A 26,370-nucleotide genomic window follows, 5' to 3' on the forward strand; every position below is an offset into this window, starting at 1 on the left:
ATCCTGTTTAAAAATTTATAACAGTCTGAAATTGAAGTCTAAAACTATTTAATATAATGATACTCTTATTTTTCAAGAAACCTTCCCATATAATTTGTGGCCCTTATTGCATTTAATGATGAGATGATTATAAAACAAGCCACCTTTGAGGTTTGTATTATATGAAATAACCTTGTTGAATTGACTGAAGTATTCACTGGTCAGTATTAATCTGCTGCCATACAAGAAGATGACTCTGAAATTTGTACCAGACTCACTTCTTTTATTGCATATCTTGTAACTGCGTAGTAATGCAGTTTCTGTATACAGCCTTGGAATGCAATATGGCTGCCATAGAACTGCATGAGCATTTGTATACATATTATGTATCTGATTTGCATGAGTTCAAAAAGAAAAATCCGTGGTATCCCTGGAAGTCTCAGAAAACCCAGTATGCAACCTATACTGGGTCAAAAACAAACCAAGAAGAAACTTTGCAGTGTAGAGAGTGTGAAGTTCACTCCTTGAATTATGTTATGCAGCTAGTTCACTAATAAAAATTGAACTGTAAAATACATAGTACAAAATAATAAAATACAAAATAGTAGGTAGTCCACAGCTGCATTAAAAAATGAAATATTGTTTACTGAAACACATGAACAAGCAATCCTAGTTGATTATAATAAGAAGTATCAAAAACATTCATTATTTATATATAATCAGGTTATTTGGAGCAAGGGAGTGGTTACAGAGGGTGGTAAACTGAAACTGTGTTACTGGACTGGAAAGACTACTGCTGGCAGGTTAAGTAAGATGTGTGTAATTTTCCAGGAATGCATGATAGGGAGATTACAAAGTTATGCTGAAAAGAAAAAGGTTAATCCATTAGTATTTTTTCTGTGTGATCATGTGATTAAGTATTTTAGTATTTAAATGTGTCTGTGGCTTCATGTGGTTAGGTCTGATGAAGTTCTACTTAAAGAATGAAAGAGCTTACTGTGTGTTTTAGTATTTAAAATAAATTAAAATTCGAATTTTAAATTGTTTTTTGACTGTTTTTGTATTACAAATTAAAATATATCAGTACAGCTGATTAAGGCTAACCTACTTTAGGCTAAGTTAAACTAATAATTAGCTATTCTTATATTATATATTTTGATCTGTCTCTAGCTTTTTAGTTTCCGTTCTAAGGCAGCACAGTCTCTGATTACACTATGGTGTTAAGGGGGAAGGGGACTTGGTTAAAGCAATGATTTTAATGCTTTTATTGCTCTTAACAGAACCACCCTCTGTAACCGCTCCCTTCTTCCAAATAGCCTGATTATATATAAATAATGTTTGTGATACTTTTCATTATAATCAACTAAGATTGCTTGTGCGCGTGTTTCAATAGTGCCTATTATTTTCTATTTTATTATTTTGTAGTATGCATTTTTGCTAACATTTCAATTCTGCGGCCCTAACCTGCACTTGTTTCTAAACTGAAACTTGGAATGTTGCCTAAATTTATTTAGAACAGGCCCAATAGCATGCCCTGTCTCTGAATCGTACTCTTGTAAGTTTGAACACTGTTACCTGATCTGCCCTCATACACACATATAAGAGGTCTGGGGTTAATAACTGTAATAAAACAGCATCAAAGCACCTGCCACTAATAACAAGGGAGAAGATGTGGTTTACACACGCACACCCATACATAAATACATAGACAGACAGTTAGACAGGTGGCTTCATGGCAGAAATGCAATTATTATATGAGTGACATATAGCTACAATCATGAATGAACAATATTTAGCAAAACATATAAATAATGAAATTGCAATAATCATTACATTTTTTTTATTATTTATTTATTTATTCATTTATTTTTGCAATGGGGGCTTTGCGCATGCATCCCAGAAATGGAGGGATTTGTATCACACATCAGTGCAATGTACAGATAAGAAATCTGAGATTTCATATCTCAGGTTGAGGAAATGTGTGTGTGTGTGCGTGTGTGTGTGTCTATACATACATATATATATATATATATATATATATATATATATATATATATATATATATATATATATGTATTTAAATGTAGTCCTTAGTAAAAAATGACAAAAACTGATCATCTAGAATTTTTCTAATAGAAGAAATTGGCATATCATAGTTATCAGAAAAATGAGAATGTGATGGAGGATGTAGTGTTCTATACCTGATAACAGTCGGGTAAAGCTCACTTGTGTAGAGATATAAGCAAGTGAACGATGATGCTAGGAAACCTTTTCCCATCACTGCCAAGGATGTGCGTAAAATCCTCATTTCTAAGTAAAAAAAAACAGGGTTACAGTTTTAAAAATCTAGTCTGACTTCATTAAATGATTTACTTATTTTCTCAAATCACAGTGCTACAGATCTTTTGATTGTTTAGTTGGTTAGTTACTTAGTTAGGTAACTAGCTTATTAGTTACTTAGTTACTGTTAAATTGGTTGTCCAACTGTGCCAAGGTCCATTTTTGTTGGAGGCTCACAAGCACTCTGTTATAGTGACTTACTCAGGGTCATACTGTAGACAAATGAAGATTGTGGGAATCAAACCCAGGACTGTAGAATGAAGCTTATTGGCTAGACATACTTCAACGATCTACCACAGAGCTTATAATTCATTATATTTATAAACAATGGCAGAACAGACTTGCAGGACAAAACATTTCTGTTTGCTAAATTTATTTAGTGTGTTTGTTTACCGGGGTAGTATACTGATCACAACACACCATTTGCAGGCACAGCCCAGGTGAGGAAATTAATAAAAAAATAAAATCGAACAAATTCACAAACACAGAGCAGCCACAGAAGGTCAACAATCTCACAAGCAATTGAAACAATATGTAATTATTATTAACAAATGTGAATTAATTTGACTAATTAATATAAGAGGGAAAAAGCAGGTGCAAACAGAGGGTGAAAGTAGACTTGATGTAGGTGAGGAGAGAGGTAGGTGATGCAGCTAACGAAAAAGCACTTGCATTCCGATTTCTGATTGCGGTATTGTTTTGAGATGTTCACTGAAAGTGGGGAAAGAGGAGACTTCTTTTAGGTGGGAGGGAAGATTGCCAGAGTTCAGCTGCAAGAATGGAAAAGGAATGGTTGGTACAGTGCAGTTTGGTTTGGGGTGTCTGCGGTGAGGATGTTAATTGGGAGACATTGCAGAGGTTGTAGGGGGTGGTTTTATTATGGAGTTTGGCTGTAAGAGGTGCATAGGTACCTGGATGAAATAGTTTGAAAAGAAGAGACCCTAGCAGTATCTGTGGGAGACTATAGTTGAAAGCAGCATGGGAGGAACATTTCTCAAACTATGGCCACCATTTCTTTACCTTCATTCTCTAAGAAGGTTTTGTACATGCTATGCAATGTAAAAACTTCCATAGTAGGGTCAGAGCCCCCTATTCAAGGCTTTATGTAAATCTTTTTGGGGATTAATCAGTTACAGTTATAAATGTCACTGTTACTTACACTACAGTGCCATGTACACACTGTAACTTACACTACTGTGCCATGTACACACTGTTACTTACACTACAGTGCCATGTACACACTGTTACTTACACTACACTGCCATGTACACACTGTAACTTACACAACTGTGCCATGTATACACTGTTATTTACACTACAGTGCCATGTACACAGGATTTACACATGCTAAGTTAGCACTAGCAGTAGGCTGAGTGCAGTGTGATTCTGTAGCACACACAGTTTACATTAAACACAACATACATTTTAGGGCTAGAAACAGAATTGACTAAAGCCGGAAAAGTGGCAATTATGAGTTATATCCTATGTTCTTAAAAAAATGGGCAAACTATGATTCATATCTCATACCTGCGTTACGATTCTGCCCACCCATATAATATATCAAAATGTACCGGTAGCATTATTTATGACTCAGACTTGACTTCAACCAAATTGACTGTTAAGCTTCACCAAATGAATGACTCACTAATAAGCTAGCCATTTAAATGACTTTAGAAATTCACTGAACTAAAATATTATTAAAATATTATTAAGCTATAGTACAAGATTACTTTTTTTTTCTGTAGGATAGTAGTAGCTAAGTGCCTATATCAAGCTATCCTGTTCTAATGGTAAGTAATTGCTTTAAAATAGAAAACTAAGGTGTCTGTTTAATAACACATTAAAAGAACTGCATTTAAGATGAGTTCAGTGCATCCTTGTCCTTCTACTTCTTGTTATGGAGCTGCTGAGACAGCATGGATGCAATAGCTGGCTCTGCCTTCATAGTCTAGTAAAAAGATTTGTTTGGGAAATGATGGGTCTATATCAGAATATCGACATTTCAAAATGTCGAAGCACATTTATTCGACACGAAAATATCGAACGCTGACTTTGCTGAACAGCCAAAACACCAATTTCTTTCCAAGGGAAAGAAATCAGAAGGCCAACAAACAACACAACATAAAAACTAATGTATTTAAGTGGAGCCCCCCGCACACACCCTAACTAAATATTCTAACTCCGAGATCACACTACAGTCAGGGAAAGGGCAGAGTATGACAGAACGACCAATCGATTTCTTATATACATATATATATGTACACACACACACACACACACACATATATATATATATATATATAGATATATATATATATATATATATATATATATATATATATATATATATATATATATATAGATATATAGATATATATATATATGCTTGTACATGCTTGCATGCCAGCCTTCAGTTCATTCTGTTAAGCATAACTTGTTTTTGATATTATAACTATGTGAACTGCTGTATAAATGTTTCATGTTGTAATTGGATCACATATGTAGTGCTTAAGTAGGAGATGGCTTAAGAAAAATCCTCCTTTAAAGAAAAAAAAGGGAGTAACAATTTTATGGAGGTATTATTTTGCTTACAATAGTATACGCAACTTACAACATAAAAGAAATGTTTACTATAAACATTATTAACTATCAAAATAAATTATTTACTTCAGCAAATATACATTGTATACCAGGACTTGGAATTAAATCCCCCCAAATAATACTCTGATATTTTAGTAAATGATTTCAAGAAAAATAATTATTTTAGGGGTGATGCCTATTATGTTTAATACAAGTCAAACAGTATTACATATGAGGAATGTAGGACCGCAGCTTCTGAAAATGCTTTAAAAAAACTCAGTGAGTTTTTCTAATTAAAAATATTTAAATATATTTAAATGCTGCAGTTCTTTGTTTTTTAACTCATTACTCCCATGTTTTTGGAACCAAATGCATTTTAACCAGTTTTATGTCTCAAATGAGGTTTGATTCAAAACTGTGTTCTTAAGCAGGATTTTGTGTCCAATGTCAGATCATAATGCACTTTTTAACCCACTATTAATTATAAAAATAACTATAAAATCCCTACATATTTCACTAAACTAAAATACTTTAAATATTAGTTATATGAAGAAACAGTCTTCTCTTTTAACGACACCAGTGAGATTTGCATTAATGTAGCACTGAATTCATTAAAATCCTAAATAACAAAAAATTACAGGAATGGGGCAGAGAATTAAAATACAGAAGATCGTGACTGCAACAAAATTAAAACATTCAAAAAGGGAAAATGTATTAATGGAATGGCTAAAGTACTAAATAAAAATAACACATTTTTAACTATAAATTTGTTGAATTAGTAAAAGTAAAATTATATTCATACTCTAGCATTCCTAAAGGTTTATTCAGATTGGCAACGAAAAATAATATGATAACAAGAATTAATCAAATAACTTGCACCCAAAAGTCCTGAAATTAATAAATTAGTAACAGATACTGAAGACATATTTTTGATATTTGTGAAATATTAAGAAATGGGTCCTTATTAGTTCATTGAAAATTCAGTTCAGTGAATGGCATTTTTGGTGCACTTACATTGAACATGCCATTCGTCAAACTGTTCATACTGAGATCGCGGTACAGTAAAGATCAGAAAATTTGCCCTTTCCTCACTGTAGGGCGATCTTGGAGATGGTATATATAATTAGTGAGGGGGGGTGCAGCCCCCCACAAGAGCAGAATTCGATGAATGGCATTTCCGTTGAAATGCTGTTCGTTGAAGTGAGTCTTCACTGATTTAATATAGACCCTTAAGAAACATGTAATAATGACAACACAGCAGTAATGGATGACATATCACTGCATGCCTTTATAATTGATAACATAAGAAAGTTGAGTCTGAATATGGACAGAGAGGAGCTCTGCAAGATATACCAATCCCTCCAAACATTCTTTTGATGTTGCAGAGGATGATTAGCTCCATAAACTGAGTATTTCTGATGGCATTTGACTTGCTGGTGTGCAGTAAATCCATCAGTAATGGGCTGGAGACTGCCTTGCATGCCAGACCCATGTTACCTCTAGCAGTCTGTTGCATAACAAGTACAGTGCCAGGGCTTTGAGTTGGTACATGTTGGACATATTGTTTAGGCCTGGTTGTTGTAGGTGTCTGGACAAATAAGTGCCAGAAGATACATTATATTCAATGAGTGGCTTCATGAGGACTGAGTAAAGGGGGAAATTACATCCCTAGACCTAGACACAATCCCTTTGCTTATAAGCTGTGTATATGGAAGAACGTTCTGAAGAAGTCATACTTGTTGATGAAAGCGCTTAACAACATTTTATCCTATTACAATTTATTAAATCTTACTGAGGACTCGCAACGCTGGTGCTTTTTTGTGGTTATATGGAAGAATGTCATTACAACAGTGGACACATGCTGGTCAAAAGTTAGGTAATTTCCCACATCATTTCCCAAATCCTGAACAATTGGGTCTTAGGGGTGTATTGTCAATGTGGTAGTTCACTAGGGTAGATAACTTTCCAAAAGATACAATAATACATTTTTGACATTTAGTTTCAATTCATTATTTTGGCATCAGTTATTTATTTGGGACAAACCTTAGTGCAGGATGGCTAAGTCATATGAGGATTCAATGACTGCTTCTAGCTTGCAGTCATCTCCAAATTAAGTCAGCCAGAGCCCTTTCATATTGGCTTTTACTTCAGAGAAGTGCATGCTATACAGTAGAGGTCCCAGCACAGAACCCTGGAGGACTCCACTGCTATCTAGTCTTTTTATGGAAGTAACTTTCCTTATTTTGATTTCCTGCATCATATCTGTGAGACAGTTTGCAATCCTGTGGGTGACATAGGAGTTTATTTCCAGTTTATTTAGCTTTTCTACTATATCTGAGTGGGGATTTGTATCTAAGGCTTCAGCCAGGTTGAAGTATTTGGTGTGTACCATTTTACCTTCATCCTTTGCTTTGGTGACCTTTTCAAAATAGTCCACCAGGTTAAGTAAGTATGGCCTTTCCCTGATGAATCCAAAATGAGACAGGTTGAGTGTTTGTAGGTTCCTTATGTCCTTATTGATAAGTTCCATGTTAGGTCTTTCTATGGCTTTGTATAAGAGGCTGGTTAAACATGGGGGTCTGTAAATGGTCTTCCCTTACACAGGGGAATGACTGTAGTTGTTGTCCCTTCACTTGGTGCAAAACCTGTATGGAGGCTGAGGTTGACCAGTATTGTTGGGGTGTGGGATAAATCTTGCATCATGCTACTTAAACTGTATCCAGGGATATTGTCAAGACCCATCAAAAAAGTATTTTTATTTTTTGCTAGAACTTTTAGGACTTGGTTTTGTGTGATAGCTGGAGGCAAGCCAGTTTCAGGTATATTTTGAGAGATAGACTGAAGGGAGAGAGGCAAAACGTTAGAGCTAAATTAATTAGCCAGTAGTTTCACAGTATCTTCAGCCTCATTGTAGTTAACAATGTTCATAATAAGCTCAGTGTATTGCTGCATTGTGCTTTGGAGATTATAAATATAATTATAAAAGGCCTTGTGATCGTCTTTGGCTAGGGTAGCTTTTTTTGCCTCAGACTTGGCTTTGGTGGATATTATTAAGCTCCTAAGCTGTTTGTTTATTGTAATACAGTGATGAGGCCTATCTTCTGGAAATTACTGTCCTTACTTTTGGTCAAAATTTACTTCCATTTATGTAAAGCTTGTTGATATAAGGGTTCCACTATGTAGGTTTTGTTTGTGGGGTTTGCCCTGTACTTATTCCTAATGGTAGAGATGCATCTATGTGGCTGTTTACATGCCGGTATAGTTTGGTGGCGTACATTTCCATGTAGTCAGTGGAATTAACTGGGTTTGGTAAGGATTTGAAGTTTGGCAATAAATCACTCAAGAGTAGGTAAGTTGTCTTAGAGAAATTTCTAAATGTAACTTGAGTGGAACAGATCTCCGGTTTTAATTTTATTTTGAAGGAAATTGCATTATGGTCATTCCTAATAAGTAAAAACAATATGGAAGGGATGGTATGTCCCATATTAGTAAGGACAAGATCCAAGATGCTGTTCCCCTCAGTGTGTACTCTAACTAGTTGTTTCATACTGTTTGTATTGACAATGTCCAGGATGATGACTAAATAATATAAAAGTAAAACAATAAAAATACAAAAGAAAAAGAAAAACAAGAAACTTTAAATTAATTTAGCACTTTTGTTTTTATGTTACAAAGACTTCTTAGTAGCTGAAGCATCACACTGGGAAAACCACCTAAATAGTCAATGAGTATATGTACAGTCTACCAAGTAAACCATATCATTAACCAATTAAGTAAATAACATGCTGTTATGACAAATTCAATTGGTGTTACACAGAATCTAAACTTGAAATATACTTTATGTATCCAATAGGATCAGTCTCTGAAACTCATAGCCAGAAATAAATGTAATGTAAGAATTTATCAATAAAATGTATGGATATATATATATATTATATATATATATATATATATATATATATATATATATTACATATATATATATATATTACATATATATATATATATATATATATATGTATGTATGTATATGCATTCACCAACACTATACTTCATCACAAAAACAATGGCCTCTTCTCTACTGCCATATTTCTATATCTCTGAAAGGCCTTTGACATGGTATCTCATGAGCTACTACTCTCTACTCTCCCCAACCTCTCCTTCTCACAATCAGCTTGCAACTGGTTTTACAGCTATCTACATGGACACCAGCAATCAGTAATCTGGGACTATAACCTATCACCTCGCCTCCCAGTTACTCTCGGAGTTCCCCAAGGCTCTATCCTTGGCCCCCTGCTATTCTCACTTTTCACTAATAACCTACATACTGCCACCAAACAAGCATCTCTTATACAGTACGCAGATGATTCTACTCTCATCTGATCTACACCCACTCTACCAGAACTACAACAAATCACACAGGAATCATTCTCTTCTGTAGAAAGCTGGCTATCCAATGCTCAGCTCCTATTCAACCCAAGTAAGACAAAACTTCTCCTGTTCCAACCTTCCAAAGCCACCCAAAACAACCCCCACTTCAACATTCTCGCCAGAGACAATAGCATCATCTCTCCATCAGAAGACACAAAATTACTCAGTGTGAAAATAGACAACAAACTTAGATTTGACACCTACATATTTCTCACAATAAAAAAGTTCACAAGAAACTTGGTGCATTATATTGAAGCCGCCAATTCCTAACTAAGGTGGCTAGAATCTCCATAGCCAATTCCCAGCTAATCTCCACCCTACTCTATGCATCCCCAATACTTACAACCTTAGACAGACAGACCTACACAAGCTGGATGCTTGTTACAACAAAATTGCTAAATTTGCCACTGCAGCCATCACTGTATCTCCCTTAAATAACTAAACTGATAAGAACTCCCACAACTCCTTCACTTTAATCAACTCACCCTCGCTCATAAACTTATTAACCACACTCTTAACATTCCTTCCCTTCAAACGCTTTTCCAGCCCTATCACTCCACTAGTCCCCTAAGATCAAGCAACAAAAAATCAACTTACTGTTATCAAACCCAAAAACTCAGCAGGAGAAGCCATATTTTCATGTACCATATCTAAACTTTGGAACAATCTTCCACCGTCTATAACTGCTCTACCTTCCAGCAGCCTTTTCAAGACTGTGCTCAAATTCCACTTAAATTTGCACTGGCTTTGTCCTTGTTCTAATCAAGACTAACACCCCCACCCTTACCTTCCCCCCCACCTAGACTCTTAACCCAACTATACTACCGCCACTACTAACCACAGTCAGAATTAGCTACTTGTCTTTACATACTTTAAAATCTTGTCTGACAACTTTGTTACTAATATTATAAACAAGAAACTATCTTAACTTGCAACATGTACTGTATATACTGTTGATAATCAATATCTTGTTATTGTTTTAAAGCCAAGAACGTGTAATGTTGTTTACTATTGCTGCAACTTTGTATCTCTATTTATCATGTACATGATGTGGAGCTTTTCTCCCTGGGCATCCGCTGATAAACGACCTGTGCCCAGTCCGAATTTCCAGGTAAACAAATGTAAATAAACAAATAAATAAACAAGAAAAACAAATGTGAAATGAAAGCATGACCTTTAACTCACACGTCTGAATTAAACGGCACACAATTCATTTTTCTTTTTTTCATTTATTGCTGCATTAATGCTTTTTAGTATTTACAAATATATTTATGATCTATTTTTTATATATTGATGAGACCTAAAATCATTATTCTCGCTAAAGAAATACTTCATGACCAAGGCACTCTCTTTATGTCAATGTTATTGCATCAGATATGCCATAGTGTTAAAGCCAAGAAGTAAAATATATCAGAGTACTATATTCAGACTGATGGATTGGTAGAGAGGGGTTCAGTAAAATGTTGAAATCCGTGCTAAAGAAAGCTGTTGATGAGAACGGTAAAAATTGGGACCAATTGCTGCCTTATTTGTTCTTTGCGATAAGAAACATTCCCATACATATTTCAGTTTGAACATTTGTTTGTCAGACATCCCAGAGTGACTGACTGATATTGCTAAAGACACCTGAGGAAAAAGGGAAGACACTATTTAAAAGTTTGTTAGGGCACTATCTTACTTTCCAGGAGAGACTAAAGCTGTCTATTCCATTAGTAAAACAGAACAGGCAGATCGCCCAGTAGATGTAACAAGTTTACAATAAGAATGCCTGACTTACTTGATTTCCTACAGTAATATTAGTGCCCTACTCTGATTAGAACAACACATTGGCTAAGTGGCAAGAGCCATTGGAAGTGTTAAAAACAACAGATATAGAGAAGTATAATGCGACATAGCCAGGAAAGAGAAATACAGAGCAAGTCTAGTACACTATCACATTGATCCACAGTCCCACAGAAGATAGTAGAATATTTTCTTAAAAGCTTGCAAGCTGAAGATCATACAAAAAAAATAAATAAATAATCTCTACCTGATGTTCTTTTAGAGAATCTTTCAAAGGTACAAAAGTAGGAAATATAAGCTTTTTATTAAGAAATAAGGGAGTTCTTTTTGTCTCCATGAATGGTAACCATAAAGCTTCCCCCAGACAAATTCAAGTCCATTTTTGCTGCTCACCATGAAAAAAAAAACTGTAGATACCTTTCAGAAAATTTTAATGCAGTAGCACACTTGAATTTGATAGCACCCAGTGAAGGCAGTATCACAATTTTACAGTTTCCAGAATTCACAGCAGCAGCTCACAAACAGGCAAGGTAACAGTCTTCAAAATGTACAGCAGTAAAGGTATAGCAGCAGAAAACAATAGTAAAAAACAAACACTTCCGAATCTCTCAAGTCCATTTTTGCTACATATTCCTAGCATAGGAGCAACAGCCATCCAAGGGTGCCATCATCCAGGCAGCAATTAGGGCAGTTAGAACTGCAGCCATCTGAAGACCACCCACACAATCTACAGCTCTATCCCCTTCACTGTACTTTCTGAACTAACAACTCAAATGGCCAGTGTGTGTGTGTGTGTGTGTGTGGGGGGGAGAATCAACAACAATCCTCTCAAATGGCCTGCAGGGAAGGGCCAAAATCGCCAGCAATCCTCAACTGCCTGAACTACTGCCATCACTAATCCTGGCCAGTCTAATTTAAAATATTGGTTTGTCCAAAGACCCAGGAAGTGCATGAAGGTAGTACAGCTAAGTCTTAAGTCTAAGTCCTTGTCTTCAAAATTAAAAAGAAATCTTCCTTTAATCTCATACTATCTAACTGTGAGGTTATTAGATAAAAACATGATATATATGTGAATCAACAATTTTTGTTCAGTAAGACAAAGAAGAGTATTACCAAGAAAAAGCACCAACTTTGGCTTTCCTCAGGTGCAATATTAATATTATCATCTCACAAGCTAGTAAGAGAGGAGAAGTGGTAGTGTCAAATAGTTCTGCCTATGACAAGGAAGGTGAATTTCAGCTGTCTAATATTCTATATATCAGTAAGTTATCCTTTAACCCAAATGGGCATTTTAAAAAGCAAACTGACTGTTTATTGACAGAATCAGTCACACAAGAAGTTATTTCCACACTGAATTTACAATTACAATCGATGGTGGGTGATCCCATCAGACAACATTTTTATTTATTACCTAGAGTACAAAAATGAATAAACCAGCTCCAGACAGACCAGTAGAATCAGGGTGTGGGTCACTGCCTGAGCCCACATCACAATATTTGCAGGGGTATTTGAAACCTCTGCTGTCTAGGGTACTGGCAAACATTAAAGAAACCACTGATTTTTTGCAGCTTGCTAAACAATTAAATATTGATACTGATAACTATATGTGCATTGTCTAGGTGTACTGTTATAGTATACATTCATTTCCCATTACCAAGGAATAGCAGCTATGAAATAAATATATATAATAATAACTATACATATTCATTTAGCCAAGGAAAAAAACATGGCATCCAAACTCACAAATGCAGCAGTTGTGAGGTCTCGGGTACCTGAAGTGCATCATTTATTTCTAATTGGCCAAAGAAAGAAGTCTCAGGTACATGAACTACATAATTTATTTCCAATTGTCTGAAAAAGAAAATGTTTTAGCCAATTGAAAATATATTACATACTTCCCTTTCTGGGCATAAGTAGCTATATAAGCACTGTATCTATTATCAGTAACTTAATAACTCATGATGAATGGCTCCTGCCAGCTCAAAAGACATGAGTAATTACAAAACCTGTGTTGTCCAATAATATATATTACATCACATCTGTTCCAGCACTTTTGTGTTTTCTATTAGTGGACCACCATAGCATTTTTCTGTTTTTTTTTCTTCCATCAGTTATAGGAATAATGGAAGTGCATGTTACCAGCAACTTTTAATTCATGCTGGCGCCATCATTTCTATTGGAATTTATAATGCAATGGCCACTGATTTAACAGTTATTTGGAGACATTTGCTACTGGATAAAAAATAAGTGCAGCAGTGGATTGTGAATTTTACTGCTATCTCTTTTCCTTAGCTAAATGCACATATATAATTAATTTTGCACAACATGTTTTGTTAATAACTGGATACCCACATTGAATATTAGATAAATATAACTGGCAGAAGTGGTTCTGGTTATTGGTTATCAGCAGAACCTAATTAAATGTGCAATTTATATGGAGCTCAAATAGGTAGCAGTACTGCCTATACATAAATTGCTTTACAGCAGTTATCTTTTCTGAGTTTTGGCAAACACACAGTTGTGTTTAACTTTTTGGAATGAGGATCACTGTTGATTGATATTCATTATTATGGACAAGATTTTGAAATACAACAAATCAGCTTAGCAATCACTCTTTTGTTGGAAGGACAGTAAGTTAAGCTGGCAGTCCGTCTAGAAAAGTTGAGCAAATGTTTTCATATATTTATTTTAAATTTAAATACATAATTTCATTTACTGATTGAACTGTTTAAAAACATGTTTTTATTATTTTTGTAACTTTTATATTTTTCTTTGTCTTGAGTCATGTGCTTTTACTGAAGCACATGGACCATGTGATTCTTTGTAAATATATTTAAAATGAGTTTTTTAGTGGTAATCTTTAGATGCATTAATAATGCCATTTGGGTGAAACTATAGTCTGCATATTGTTATATTAAACCAACATTGCTAAATACCACATGCTGGCCTCATATTTTTTTGCGATATTTGGTTGAGCCATGCGCTGATTTCTGTAGTGTAACAATGGGTGTGGAGTTGGTACATATATTTATATACGTGTGTTTGTATGTCTGTGTGAGTGCACATATATATATATATATATATATATAAAAACTGACACCATCGATTGTAATTGTAAATTCAGTGTGGAAATAACTTCTTGTGTGACTGATTCTGTCAATATACAGTCAGTTTGCTTTATATATACATACATACAGAGACAGACAGTGGAGAGTGAATGCTATTTGACTGAACTTTAAAGAGTGAACATTCAGAAAAGTGAATGCTCTACTTCCATATTTTCCAGCTTGCTGACTGTTTTCTGTGTAAGACTGTATTGCAGTGAGATCTGGGAATTTGTCCTTATCCCACTGCTGTGGATTCTTGTAGTTAGCATATATTATTAGCAGGAGGTGTGGGGGGGTTGCATAGGGCATGCCTTATTTTTGTTTTTGTGTTATTTGATCATTTTAGATTCACTCTACAATGATCAATGTTTTTCATTTGTTCATTTACTCTTTGAAGCATTCAATATTTGATGATATAATCATGTGCACGCGTTCGCGCGCGCGCGCGTGTGTGTGTGTGTGTGTGTGTGTGTGTGTGTGTGTGTGTGTGTGTGTGTGTATGTGTGTGTATGTATCTATATATATATATCTATATGTATAGATAGATGTGTGTATGTGTGTGTGTATCTATATGTATCGATAGATGGGTGTGTGTGTGTCTGTATCTATATCTATCTATATGTATAGATAGATGTGTGTGTGTGTGTGTGTGTGTGTGTGTGTGTGTGTGTGTGTGTGTGTGTGTGTGTGTGTGTGTGTGTGTGTGTGTGTGTGTGTGTGTGTGTATCTATATCTATCTACATGTATAGATAGATGTGTATGTGTGTGTGTGTGCCTGTATCTATATCTATCTATATGTATAGATAGGTGTGTGTGTGTGTGTGTGTGTGTGTGTGTGTGTGTGTGTGTGTGTGTGTGTGTGTGTGTGTGTGTGTGTGTGTGTGTGTGTGTGTGTGTGTCTATCTATATCTATCTATATGTATAGATAGATGTGTGTGTGTGTGTGTGTGTGTGTGTGTGTGTGTGTGTGTGTGTGTGTGTGTGTGTGTGTGTGTGTGTGTCTGTATCTATATCTATCTATATGTATAGACAGGTGTGTGTGTGTGTGTGTGTGTGTGTGTGTGTGTGTGTGTGTGTGTGTGTGTGTGTGTGTGTGTGTGTGTGTGTGTCTGTATCTATATCTATCTATCTATATGTATAGATAGATATGTGTGTGTGTGTGTGTGTGTGTGTGTGTGTGTGTGTGTGTGTGTGTGTGTGTGTGTGTATCTATATATTTATATGTATAGATAGGTGTGTGTGTGTGTGTGTGTATGTGTGTGTGTGTGTGTGTGTGTGTGTCTGTATCTATATCTATCTATATGTATAGATAGATGTGTGTGTGTGTGTGTCTGTATCTATATGTATAGATAGATGTGTGTGTGTGTGTGTGTGTGTGTGTGTGTGTGTGTGTGTGTGTGTGTGTGTGTGTGTGTGTGTGTGTGTGTGTGTGTGTCTGTATCTATATCTATCTATATGTATAGATAGATGTGTGTGTGTGTGTGTCTGTATCTATATCTATCTATATGTATAGATAGATGTGTGTGTGTGTGTGTATGTGTGTGTGTGTGTGTGTGTGTGTGTGTGTGTGTGTGTGTGTGTGTGTGTGTGTGTGTGTGTGTGTGTGTGTGCATGTGTGTACAGATAGATAGGTAGATAGATAGATAGATATAAATAATCAATATGCTCAAACAGGATCACCAATGAAACTCTAAAAGCTGAATGATAAGAAAGTATGTTTGTGTGAGTGCCCCTTGCACCCCCATTCCCCCTGCTATTTACATAAACCAACTCCACTATATCACATCAAAAGAAAAGTCCCTCATTACCACTGTTCAATCTTACACAAATACCAGCCGTGAATATCCAATAAAATTGATTATTCACACTTTGACATAAAAATGTTTCACAGAACCAACTTCAACTACAGATGGATAGATAAATATAGATCTAGATATAGTGATTCTTCCCTGCAGAGTATGCAAATAATGAATTGCAGACATTTCATAGGCAGTGCTAAAGTTGCACCTTACTCCATAACAGATGTATTCCTCTCCACCCTAAACTTTGGCATGAGTATAAATTGGCATTGCATGTCATTTCATTCATTACCCATCCTCTATGGGGAGTCTCATGGTACCACTGAGAGCTCCACCTGTGTGTCATCTGTGAAACTACATGCATTCCATGGTGAATAATCCTATGCCTGCAGTACTGTAGAAAAAACACAGGGGGAGCATTCCACGGTGTCTGTGGTGGTCGTGTTTAGACTCTGATTATTATACTTAGGCATACAACCTAGTTGCAGTCCAAAACATACATTAATGTGATAGTTTACTAATTATAAGACAGGCATTATGCAGTCTGCTGCCCCTCAGCGATAGTATTGCAGCCATGACAGCAGTTACTCTGTAATGCTTGAAGTACTTTCAGTTGATATAGACAGAAGGTGCTGTAGTCAGATAGCCAGCAGATGAATAGGTTGTGCTTTCAAAAAGCTTTAGACTATATGGTAATTACATGGTGGGCTCAGATGTGTCGGACTGTGCCAGGAATAAGTAATGTAATTTATTAACAAAGAATGTTTGTGAATCACATTACCTATATTGGTATATAGCTATATATTCTGAGTAGAACTCCTGATGGAGTACTGTCCATATCACTTGCAAACTCCACAGTATGTCTAAACCATTCTGAGGGGGAATGTCACAGTAAAATGATTGTCATTGTGTTAATTCCATGTCATAGGTCCTCTGAAACACTACCAAGTCCCTTTAGAATCTGAACTGAAACATGTTTTACTGTCAGACCAGATGCATAGGCACTGGATGTGTGCTAAAGTTAAAAGGCATTGGGAGCAGGCTAGGGAAATCTGCAGGAAAATACAAATAAAAGATATGCCAGATGCATAGGAACTTTATTTGTTTGGGACAAAAGGTGAAGCTTGACAACAGAGATGAAAAGACAGTAAAATTGCAGACAGTAGTGGGGGACATAAAAAAAAACAGATTTCGATATCATGGAAGATATGTAGTATCAAGGGGTATACTATGAAAACAGCACAGACGTGGGGGAGAGGGGTCTGTACAGAAAGTGGAGAATGGATATAGATGAAAATGATTAATTTAAATTACAGATGGAGATTACATTATCAAGATGATGTTACATGAGAAAGAATTTAGGTAAATGCAGTGATGATCGATTGAAGGGAGGGTACAAGATGGAGGAGTAGAATAGGAACAGAAATGGAGAAAGGAGTAAACAGGAGGAAGTGAAGATTAAAGGGTGGACAAGAGCTGAATGAATGGATTCTGATGAAGGTTCACATTTGAATTGAAACCATTTGATTAAATTAGTACTTTTATCTTGACTTGGCTAGTACCTGTCTTGGATTGTCTTACAGTGTCCCTCCCAGGTTTGCATTTTCAGTGGTGTGCTTTCTTTGTTTTTTGAATGAATGGTAGGGATGTAGGTGGTAGTTGTTGCAAATCCTATGTTTTTTACATGATGGCATAACAATTTTTTTCTCAGCAAAACTTATGTATGAAATGTCTGGCCTTCTTCAAGGGGTATGTATATATTTGATATCTAGTATTCTCATACATCACGTATTAGGTGGTATGGGAAGGGGAGGACAACTGGTCAAAAAGACTGAAATGTGATACGTGTCAAGCAGCAAACCATATTCAAAACATTTGCTGTATGGGTGTGCTTATGCATAAATGGTATATGTGTGTATCGGTTCCATTGGTTTCATCAACAGGGAGTTTGTTTGACATCTGTTTAATCAACCGCATTTGGTCAACTATACAGATAGTTGAAAGGTGTGTGAAACTGACAATCCCTGGGTAAGAGAAGATTCCCTTTCCCTGGGGACTGTGTGATCTCGGTGTTAGTATATATAATTAGCAGGGGTGTGGGGGGCACAGAAACCCAAATGGGGGATGTTGTCTATGGCATTTTTGAAGAAATATTTGCATGCACCAAGAAGCAAACTCAGTGTACACATACTAGGAAGCTGACCTTTTCATTTTCAACATAGAATGGTTTAACTTCAGGATGTTGACATCCATGTTAGACGACCATCTGAAGGAAAATCACATATATATATATATATATATATATATATATATATATATATATATATATATATATATATATATACATACATACATACATAATATGTTATGGAAAGAAGTTATGGAACAAAAATAGAAACAATAAGTAAGGAAATGTAAGTAAAAAAAGGTCATTACTATGACTTAATGGAAAGAATCTGTGAAATCTGTTACAAGCAGCCTAACGGAAAGCAGGTATGACCAACTGGAAAGTAATAATGGAAACACATGTAATGGCAGGTGCTGCATCTTCAAGGGTTTTTGTAGCAGCTATCAGATGTGGCAGCTTTCTAGAAAAGCACCTTATCTACATGTCCTGTATAACAGACCAACATGCTGCACTTATACATGTACTGTACATGTAAAACCACAACAAATTATAAAAGAGGCACGTGCTGCTTAACTATCTGTGGGTGTTATATTACACAAATAAAAACTTTTCTACAACTAGATAAAGATGTAATTGAAAATAATAGAAACTAAAAGCATGCTATGGCAAATTTAACAGGATAAGCTTTATAGAATATGCACCAGGATTTTGTATGTAAAGCCAACAATTACCTTGAGGCACAAAGATATTTGTTATTATGGTAAGTCCAGCTGCAGTAAGGGCACATGCCTGGGCAGTGCGTCGACCAACAAAACTCATAACAATCATACAGATAATCTTCGCAGGGATATCGATGACTGCAAAAAACACTTGAACTAAGTAAATGCTGATACCAAACTTCTGTAGGTCTAAAGCCAGTCCATAATATGAGAAACTAGTTGCAAACCTGGAATGAAAAATGGAAACATTTTACTATGTATTTTCTACTTTATCGATAAACATTTGCATCGTATATTTTCTTCAATCAGTAATCCAAGAAGCATACTACCTCTGAGTATTTTTCAAAAATAGACTTCTAATTTATTCTGTTTTTTTTTAATTTTTTGGAAATTTCTACAGCTACTGTTTCACTGGTAAATATCATTATTAAAAGCACATTTTAAATCCATTCTATAAAAATATTCTATGAGTCAAATTCATAATGGTTACCTCAAGGTATACATGATGTTTTTACCTCAGGGTAACCTTTTTGACTTCAGAGAGCCCAACTATAATGCATTTGTATGAAAACATGCCACAAAGTTGTGGGCTGTTTCCACGGCCATGCTAGTTTCTAATGAGGCAATGTCGGGAGAGGCATATGCTAATTAGCCACGTGTTCTCCCCTGGAACTGCCTCCAGTATGGCATTTACTAAGCTAAGCAATTCATGGAATCACTTGACTGTGTAGATTAGCACATCTGCTTCTGGTCCCTCGCATTAGTGTGTGTATATATATATATATATATATATATATATATATATATATATATATATATATATATATATATATATATATATATATATATATATGGGTGAATGGATGAGTATGCTTGTGAGTGTAATGAGGTGGGGAGGGGGTGTATTTTGTGTGTGTGTGTGTGTGTGTGTGTGTGTGTGTGTGTGTGTGTGTGTGTGTGTGTGTGTGTGTGTGTGTGTGTGTGTGTGTGTGTGTGTGTGTGTGTGTGTGACTGTGCCTGAACTGCACTTCAGCAGAATGGGATCAGTGTATGTGGAACCACTAGCTACCAGGGATAACTCATTAAATGTGTACCTGAGAAACAGTTCAACAGAACAGGATTGGTGGTATGTGGAATCACTAGCTACCAGGGATAACTCATTAAATGTGTACCTGAAAAGCAGTTCAAAAGAACAAGAATTGATGGACAGGTGGAACCACTTATCACTAGGGACAAGTCCTTAGCTATTTGTCTTAATGGCACAAAGAGTCAGGGGAACACTAGTCATCAGGGATTACTTTGCTCAGTGTGTCTGAGTGGCAGATAAACAGTACGTGGGTTAGTGGGAATATAAGACACCGAGCATAGTCTATATGAAATGCCTTAAAGGCATGCGTAAAAAAAGGGTAAGGAGAAACACTAGGCACCAGAGACAAGTAGCAAATCTTAACTGGCACTAAAAAGGTTTCAAACCCTGTACCCTCCCACTGAGGATATTAGTCCTATGTCCTATGTGCCACAACTAGGCACCAAAGATAGCATTTGAAGATACATAATTAAAAAAATCAAAGTACAAAGGGGGAAAGGAATTTGAGTCATTCACCTTTGCCTCACAAATCCCCTGCTTATCTTGGTACTCTAACTGATAAATTAGCACAGCAGGGATTTTTTAAGCATATATTGAGAATCTCAGGCATTATGCTGTGCCTGCAGCATTTCATGATGTATGAGAGAAAGGGACAGGAAATATTAAACATACATCTCAATCCCATAGCATAAATGGAGAGAGTGACAAGAATAACATATTTTGCCCTAGCATGCATTTACTGAAGGATATGAAGCATGAAACTTCAATGTCTGGCATTATTGGCTGACTGTAATCCTCCCTGAATCACCAGGCTAATGGAGAAGGTGACCATGTGTGCATTCAGACAACAGGGACAGATACTGAGTATGTCTGTTCATATGTGTATTTTACTAAGTGCTTGTATGTGGGAGAGGGGTTGTGGTGGGAAGGGTGCCTGTGCTAATACAATGTGGTTGTCATTGTTAATTACTGTATGAATGTACTTATCTGCACTCACAGTAGTTAACAGTGATTCACAGACATGCAAATTATCTTATAATATTTTTTTTCTTATTGCACCTAATGTGTTTATGAATAAAATAGCTCTGCATCATGAAATCAGGGCCTTTTTACCATTGCCCTTAACATGAGTGGTAGACCTTTTAATGAATGAATCCTTGGGTATGACTGTCCTAGTCATTGCTTGTAGATATATTGTATAAATTTCAATATGTTGCCCCTGCCTGTACATGAGATGATGAAGCCTTAGTGCTAATGTTCCCATCTTGAATTCAATGCGTTCCACAGAATTCCATGAAAACTAACAGAAAAATAGAGAGTCTGCTAAGTAAGTAAGGTGAATAAAGCCAGCAAAATTTCATTTGAAACACGTTAAGAGAATGTTACAGGTCAGAGAAATGCAAATTCAGAAAATCAAATGCTTACTCACATAATTCCAGTTCTACAGCACAAATTTGCCCTTTAGATAAGTACTTAGTTGAAATCCATCTTCCTTCTGTAAATTTGGTTGGGTCTTATATACATCTGATATGAGACCCTTTTACTTTTTTATTTGAAGCTTATTGGTATTTACACATGAGGAAAAGGAAATCAAACTTTTTATAAGCCAGGTGTTTCAGAGCATGGTTAGCCATCCCTCTTAAGCTGTACTGACGAGATCAAATACAAGTAGGACTTGTCTACAGCTAGGATGTCCTGAAAGTTTGTTTCAACCAGGTGCCATGAACTAGTAAACTTAAGGAACGGAGTACTGTTGTTCAAAAAATCAACAAATTTGTTGCTTCAAGTTCATTACCTTGCCACAAAATCAAGATGTTATTTAAAGCAATATATTAATTGCATTTAATTCCTTTGTTATATAAAAAATATATTTATTACACATATACATGTTTAACCTATATGGTTATATAATTTGTACAAGTGCTGTGTGTGATTTTTTTTGTAGAACTTTTAGGTGCATTTGTCTTTATTAACCATGTGCTTTTTTAAAACTAATTGAATGTGGTGTTACTGTAGATGATTGGTCAGCTTTGCTTACATCATACTATTTAAATCAAGTTGTTTGTATCCCAAGTAACTCTGAAGAAGCCATATATTAATGGTGAAAGCGCTTAGTCTAGTCTATGGGATTTACTGTTCTCGTTTGTGTCATTAAATTGAAGTTTCTCTAACCGTTTTGGGGCGTTTTGTTTTTATTTTCAGTTACCAGTATTTTGCTTCATTTGGAGCTTGTTGTACTTTTACACAGATGTTTCTTTTGCAGAATTTGTCTCGTTGGATCATACATGCTTTTTGTTTTGTGACCTTTTTAATCTTTTGCTTGAACCTTGTTTAGCACATACCTTTAAGATAATGGACATCGGTGTTTTTGTAAACTGAAAGTTTCAGAGACTCCACTTATTCTATATTATTTATTTATTTATTATTGTTTGTTAACTGGGTTAGTCCAGCTGTGCTTGTGGCCCATTTTCAGTGGAGACCCGAGGAGAAAAGCTCCGGTACATATTATAAAATACAGAGATTTGCAACATTAGATAAATTTATAAAGTAGAGAAATTTTCAACATTACAAAATATAAAGTACAGAAATGTGTAAACTTACAAAAAGGCAGAATACAGAAGAATTTCACAATGCTAATAGATACTGTAAGTTTCATATGTCAATATTAGTCTGTACAGGATTGACAGTTTTACACTAACATATAGACTGTTTTGCAATTAGGAGGATGTCAGTTTGAGAAATGTGTAAGATAGGCCAGAGGCTAGCATGCAAAAGTGTTTGGAAAGATGTTAAGAGAAAGACAAATGACATTTTGTAAATTTGGCAAAGAAAGTCGATTTAGGTTTGGAGATTAGTGGTGTAGGTGTTTTAAGTGGGAGCATGTGAAGGACATTCCCATTTGGAGGACAGATGGGAGAGAGGTATGGATTTGAAGTTGTTATGGTTAGGCATGTTACATAGTGGTGTGGGTAGAGCGTTCCACAGTTTGGCTATAGTGTGGGATAATAATAGTTGGCCAGGTGGGTGCAGGGGTTTGTGTACCTGCAGGAGGTTTTGGCCTTTGGATCTGAGGGTGCAGCTAGGTGTGTAGAAAGTTAGAGATTTGGCTAGAGAGGGGCATTCTGTAGGTTTAAAGATGAGTTTGCTGGCTGTAGTAAGTTGTAGGTATTTTAGGTGGTTGTGGAGTTCTAGCCAGTTTAGGGTGTGTAGGGAGTGGCAGTGATGGGAAGAGTTCTTAGAATTGTTTGCAAATTTGCAGATTTTGTTGTAACAGACTTTGAGTTTGGAGCGGAGGCCAAGTTGTAGGTTAGAAAATAAGGGAGCACCATACAAGAGACAGGGTAGGAGGAAGGTAGTTGCGAGGGCCTGACGGGAGGAGGGAGTAAGGTAGTAGTTATGTCTGTAGAGGAGACCAATTTTCTGGTGTGTTTTTTTGATTGAAGAAAGGATGTGGGAGTCGAATTTAAGATTTTCATCAATGGTAATGCCAAGCAGCCTGTTACTAGGAACGATTTCTAGAGAGGTGTTATTGTAGCTTTCCTTGCTGAATTGGGAGGTTTTGGTGGGAGTGAAAATCATTAGTTTTGTTTGTTGGCATTTAGGGCTAGGTGATGGTATTGCATCCATGATTCAGTTTTGGAGAAGGCTATTTGGGTATTGAGTAGAAGTTTGGAGGGGCAGGAGGCTGAGCAGATGATGGTGGAGTCGTCAGCGTATTGGATGACAGAGGTGTCTGGGATGGAGTGGTGGAAGTTGTTGATGAATAAGTTAAAGAGGAGAGGGCCCAGTACTGATCCTTGAGGAACTCTTGTGGGTGTAGGTAAGAAAGGGGAGGTTGATTCTTTCCATTGTACAGCCTGTTGGCGCATGGAAAGGTAGCTGGAGAACCAGGCTAAGGTTGACGCAGATAGGTGTAAGTGTGAGAGCTGGGAGAGGAGTAGGGAATGGGAGATTGTGTCAAATGCCTTTGAGAGGTCTAGAAATAGAGAAGATAAGTATTTGCCACTATCACGTGCTAAGTTGACTGTTTCAAGGAAGGAAAGGAGGGCTGTCATGGTGCTGTGACCGGGGCAGAAGCCATGTTGGGTAGGAGAGAGAAGTTTGTGCTGGGTTAGGTAGGGCATGAGCTGGGAGTGGATGTTTTTTTCTAGAATTTTTGAAGGAAGAGACTATAGCTATGGGACTGAAGTTGGTAGTGTCTGTGTTCTTACCACCTTTGTGGAGAGGGATTATGAATGCATGTCGCCAGATGGTTGGTACACAGGACTCCTGAATGGATCTATTTATGAGAATGGATATGGGATAGGCTATCGATTCGGCTGATATTTAAAGAAAATTTGCTGGAAGGTTATCAGGGGCATTGCGGCATAGTTTTAGCTTTTGGAGTAGTCTTTTTATAGTGTTGGTGGAGACAGGTTTAAGGGAGAATTTGGGGGAGGAGGAGTGTCAGAAGGGGGGTTAGGGGGGCAGGGAGAGGAGGTAGCATTGGTGGGTGGGTTAGGGAAAGTGGAGGATAGTTTAGCTATGCAATCAGTGAAAAATGTGTTGAAATTAGTGGCTGTTTCAAGGCTTGAGAGGTTAGGATTGGGGCAGAGGTTGGTATTATTACCGGGGTTGAGTATTGAGGAGATGGATGTCCAGAATTTCTTTGGGTTGTTTGAGTGTTTAGATTGCAGATTGCAGTAGTAGTTTTTGGGATCTTTTGTTATTAATTTTTTGGCTAGGTTGTGTAGCTGTTTATAATCTTGGAGTGTGTTGGGGTTTTTTTATTTTTGGTACAGTTTCCACTTTTTGTTTCGTTGGTTCATTATCAGTTTAGTTTCTTGGGATAGCCAGGGGCAGGGGTTAGTTTTGATGCGTTTGGTTTGGAGAGGGGCTAGTTTATCAATTAAGGTAAGGAAAGTATGGTTGAAATATGAGACAGCATTATCAAGTGGAAGATTATTTAGTGGTGACCAGTCAGTAATCTTAAGGCACTCAGAGAAGACTTTGGGGTTAAAGGAAGCTAGGTTACGGGTTTCCTTGTATAGGTGTTGTTTTTCTATGTGAGAGGGTAGGCGGTCTATGAAGGCTGGTAAGTGGTCGCTTAGGGGGTCTGGTATTATACTGCTTTTGGAGATGTGGTTGGGTGGGTTGTTAATATCCAATCTAAGATGGTACCAGAGGTATCATCTTTATTTGGACTGGTTGGGAGGTTTATTAGTTGGGTGAAATTGTAGAAGTTGATGGAGTGAGTTGGGTTATCTGAGAGGAAGGAGGCCCAGTTAATATTTATGTCACCTAGAATGTAGGTTTCATTTTTGATGTCTGAGCTAAACCAAGAGAGGATATCTTCTAGAGTTTTGGTATTGTCTCCAGGTGGGATGTAGATGGAGCAGATGCAGATGGATTTGTATTTAAAAGGCCTACAGTCAATTCTGCATTGGCAAAGGTTGGGATGGGGTTGGTTAGTGGAGTAAAAGTGAGAGTGGAGGGGTATATAATAGCAACTCCACCTCCTTTTCTATGAGGCCTATCATTGTGTATGATATGGTAGCCTGGGGGTAGGATTTCTTCATCACTGATGGAAGGTTTAAGCCAGGTCTCAGAGACTGCAGTTATGTCTGGCTGGTTGTGAGAGAGCCAGGCATGTAGGTTGGGAATTTTATTACGAAGGCTTTGTGCATTTAGGGTTATGAGGTGGATAGCCTTGATTTTGTGTGGATTGGAATTTGGGTTAGGGTGGGTAACACTGGGGCTAGGACCTGGGTTAGGGTGGATATCACCTGAGAGAGAAAGTGAGATATGGGGAGGAGCTGCCTGAAGAGGAGTAGAGAGGAAAAAATTGATTACTTTTGCTGGGGGATGGTTTTCTTTGAGAGAGCTGTTAAAGTGGGGTGACGTGGTGGTGGGGTGGGGAGTATAGTGAGTCTGAAAAAGTGGGACGGGATGGAGGAGTAGAGTTCTGGGGAGATCTGTGAATATGGGTGGGATGTATTAGGAAGGCCTGAGGTGGTGGTACGTGTGGTTGGAGGTAGGTATGTGTTGTTGGGGAGGTTAAGTTGGGTAATATAGGTTAAGAATAGTAGAAGGGTAGCTAGTAGTAGAGTTTGCGGGGGGAAGGTAGGGATTGATGTTTGGGTGTGAGGGGTGATGTGTGTGTGTGTGTGTGTGTGTGTGTGTGTGTGTGTGTGTGTGTGTGTGTGTGTGTGTGTGTGTGTGTGTGGTGTGTGCAAATTGGTATGAGTATGGGAGTGGGAGGGATTTGGTATAGGGAGTTTGTAATTGGTGCAGGTGGTGAGGGCGTGTGGTGTGAGGGAGAATAAGTGTAGGTGCACTGGGGGTGGGTGGAATTTGGGGGTAGGGTAGCGGAGCGAGTGAACCCACAGGGCGAACGGTGCGGGTAGAGCCAGAGGAGTAGGAGCCTGCAGAGAAAAAA

At 36.9% G+C, this 26,370-nt stretch overlaps 1 protein-coding gene across 1 annotated transcript in view; it reads right to left on the reverse strand.

The window, feature by feature from the left end:
- The window catches only part of LOC122805337 (solute carrier family 22 member 6-A-like), a gene marked incomplete at its 3' end in the record, with an annotated part of 180,832 nt that overhangs the window by 22,442 nt on the left and 132,020 nt on the right, over positions 1 to 26,370 (reverse strand). The window contains exons 7-8 of the mRNA XM_044075424.1: positions 18,878 to 19,092; positions 2,181 to 2,289 (exon numbers count right to left, since the gene is read on the reverse strand). Of these exons, the coding sequence (XP_043931359.1) occupies positions 2,181 to 2,289; positions 18,878 to 19,092 (324 nt within the window). The remainder of the gene's footprint in view (positions 1 to 2,180; positions 2,290 to 18,877; positions 19,093 to 26,370) is intronic.

The sequence above is a fragment of the Protopterus annectens genome, chromosome 6.part1 (assembly GCF_019279795.1).
Source record: "Protopterus annectens isolate FY-2018-M chromosome 6.part1, PAN1.0, whole genome shotgun sequence".
NCBI classification, from domain to species: Eukaryota; Metazoa; Chordata; order Ceratodontiformes; family Protopteridae; genus Protopterus; species Protopterus annectens.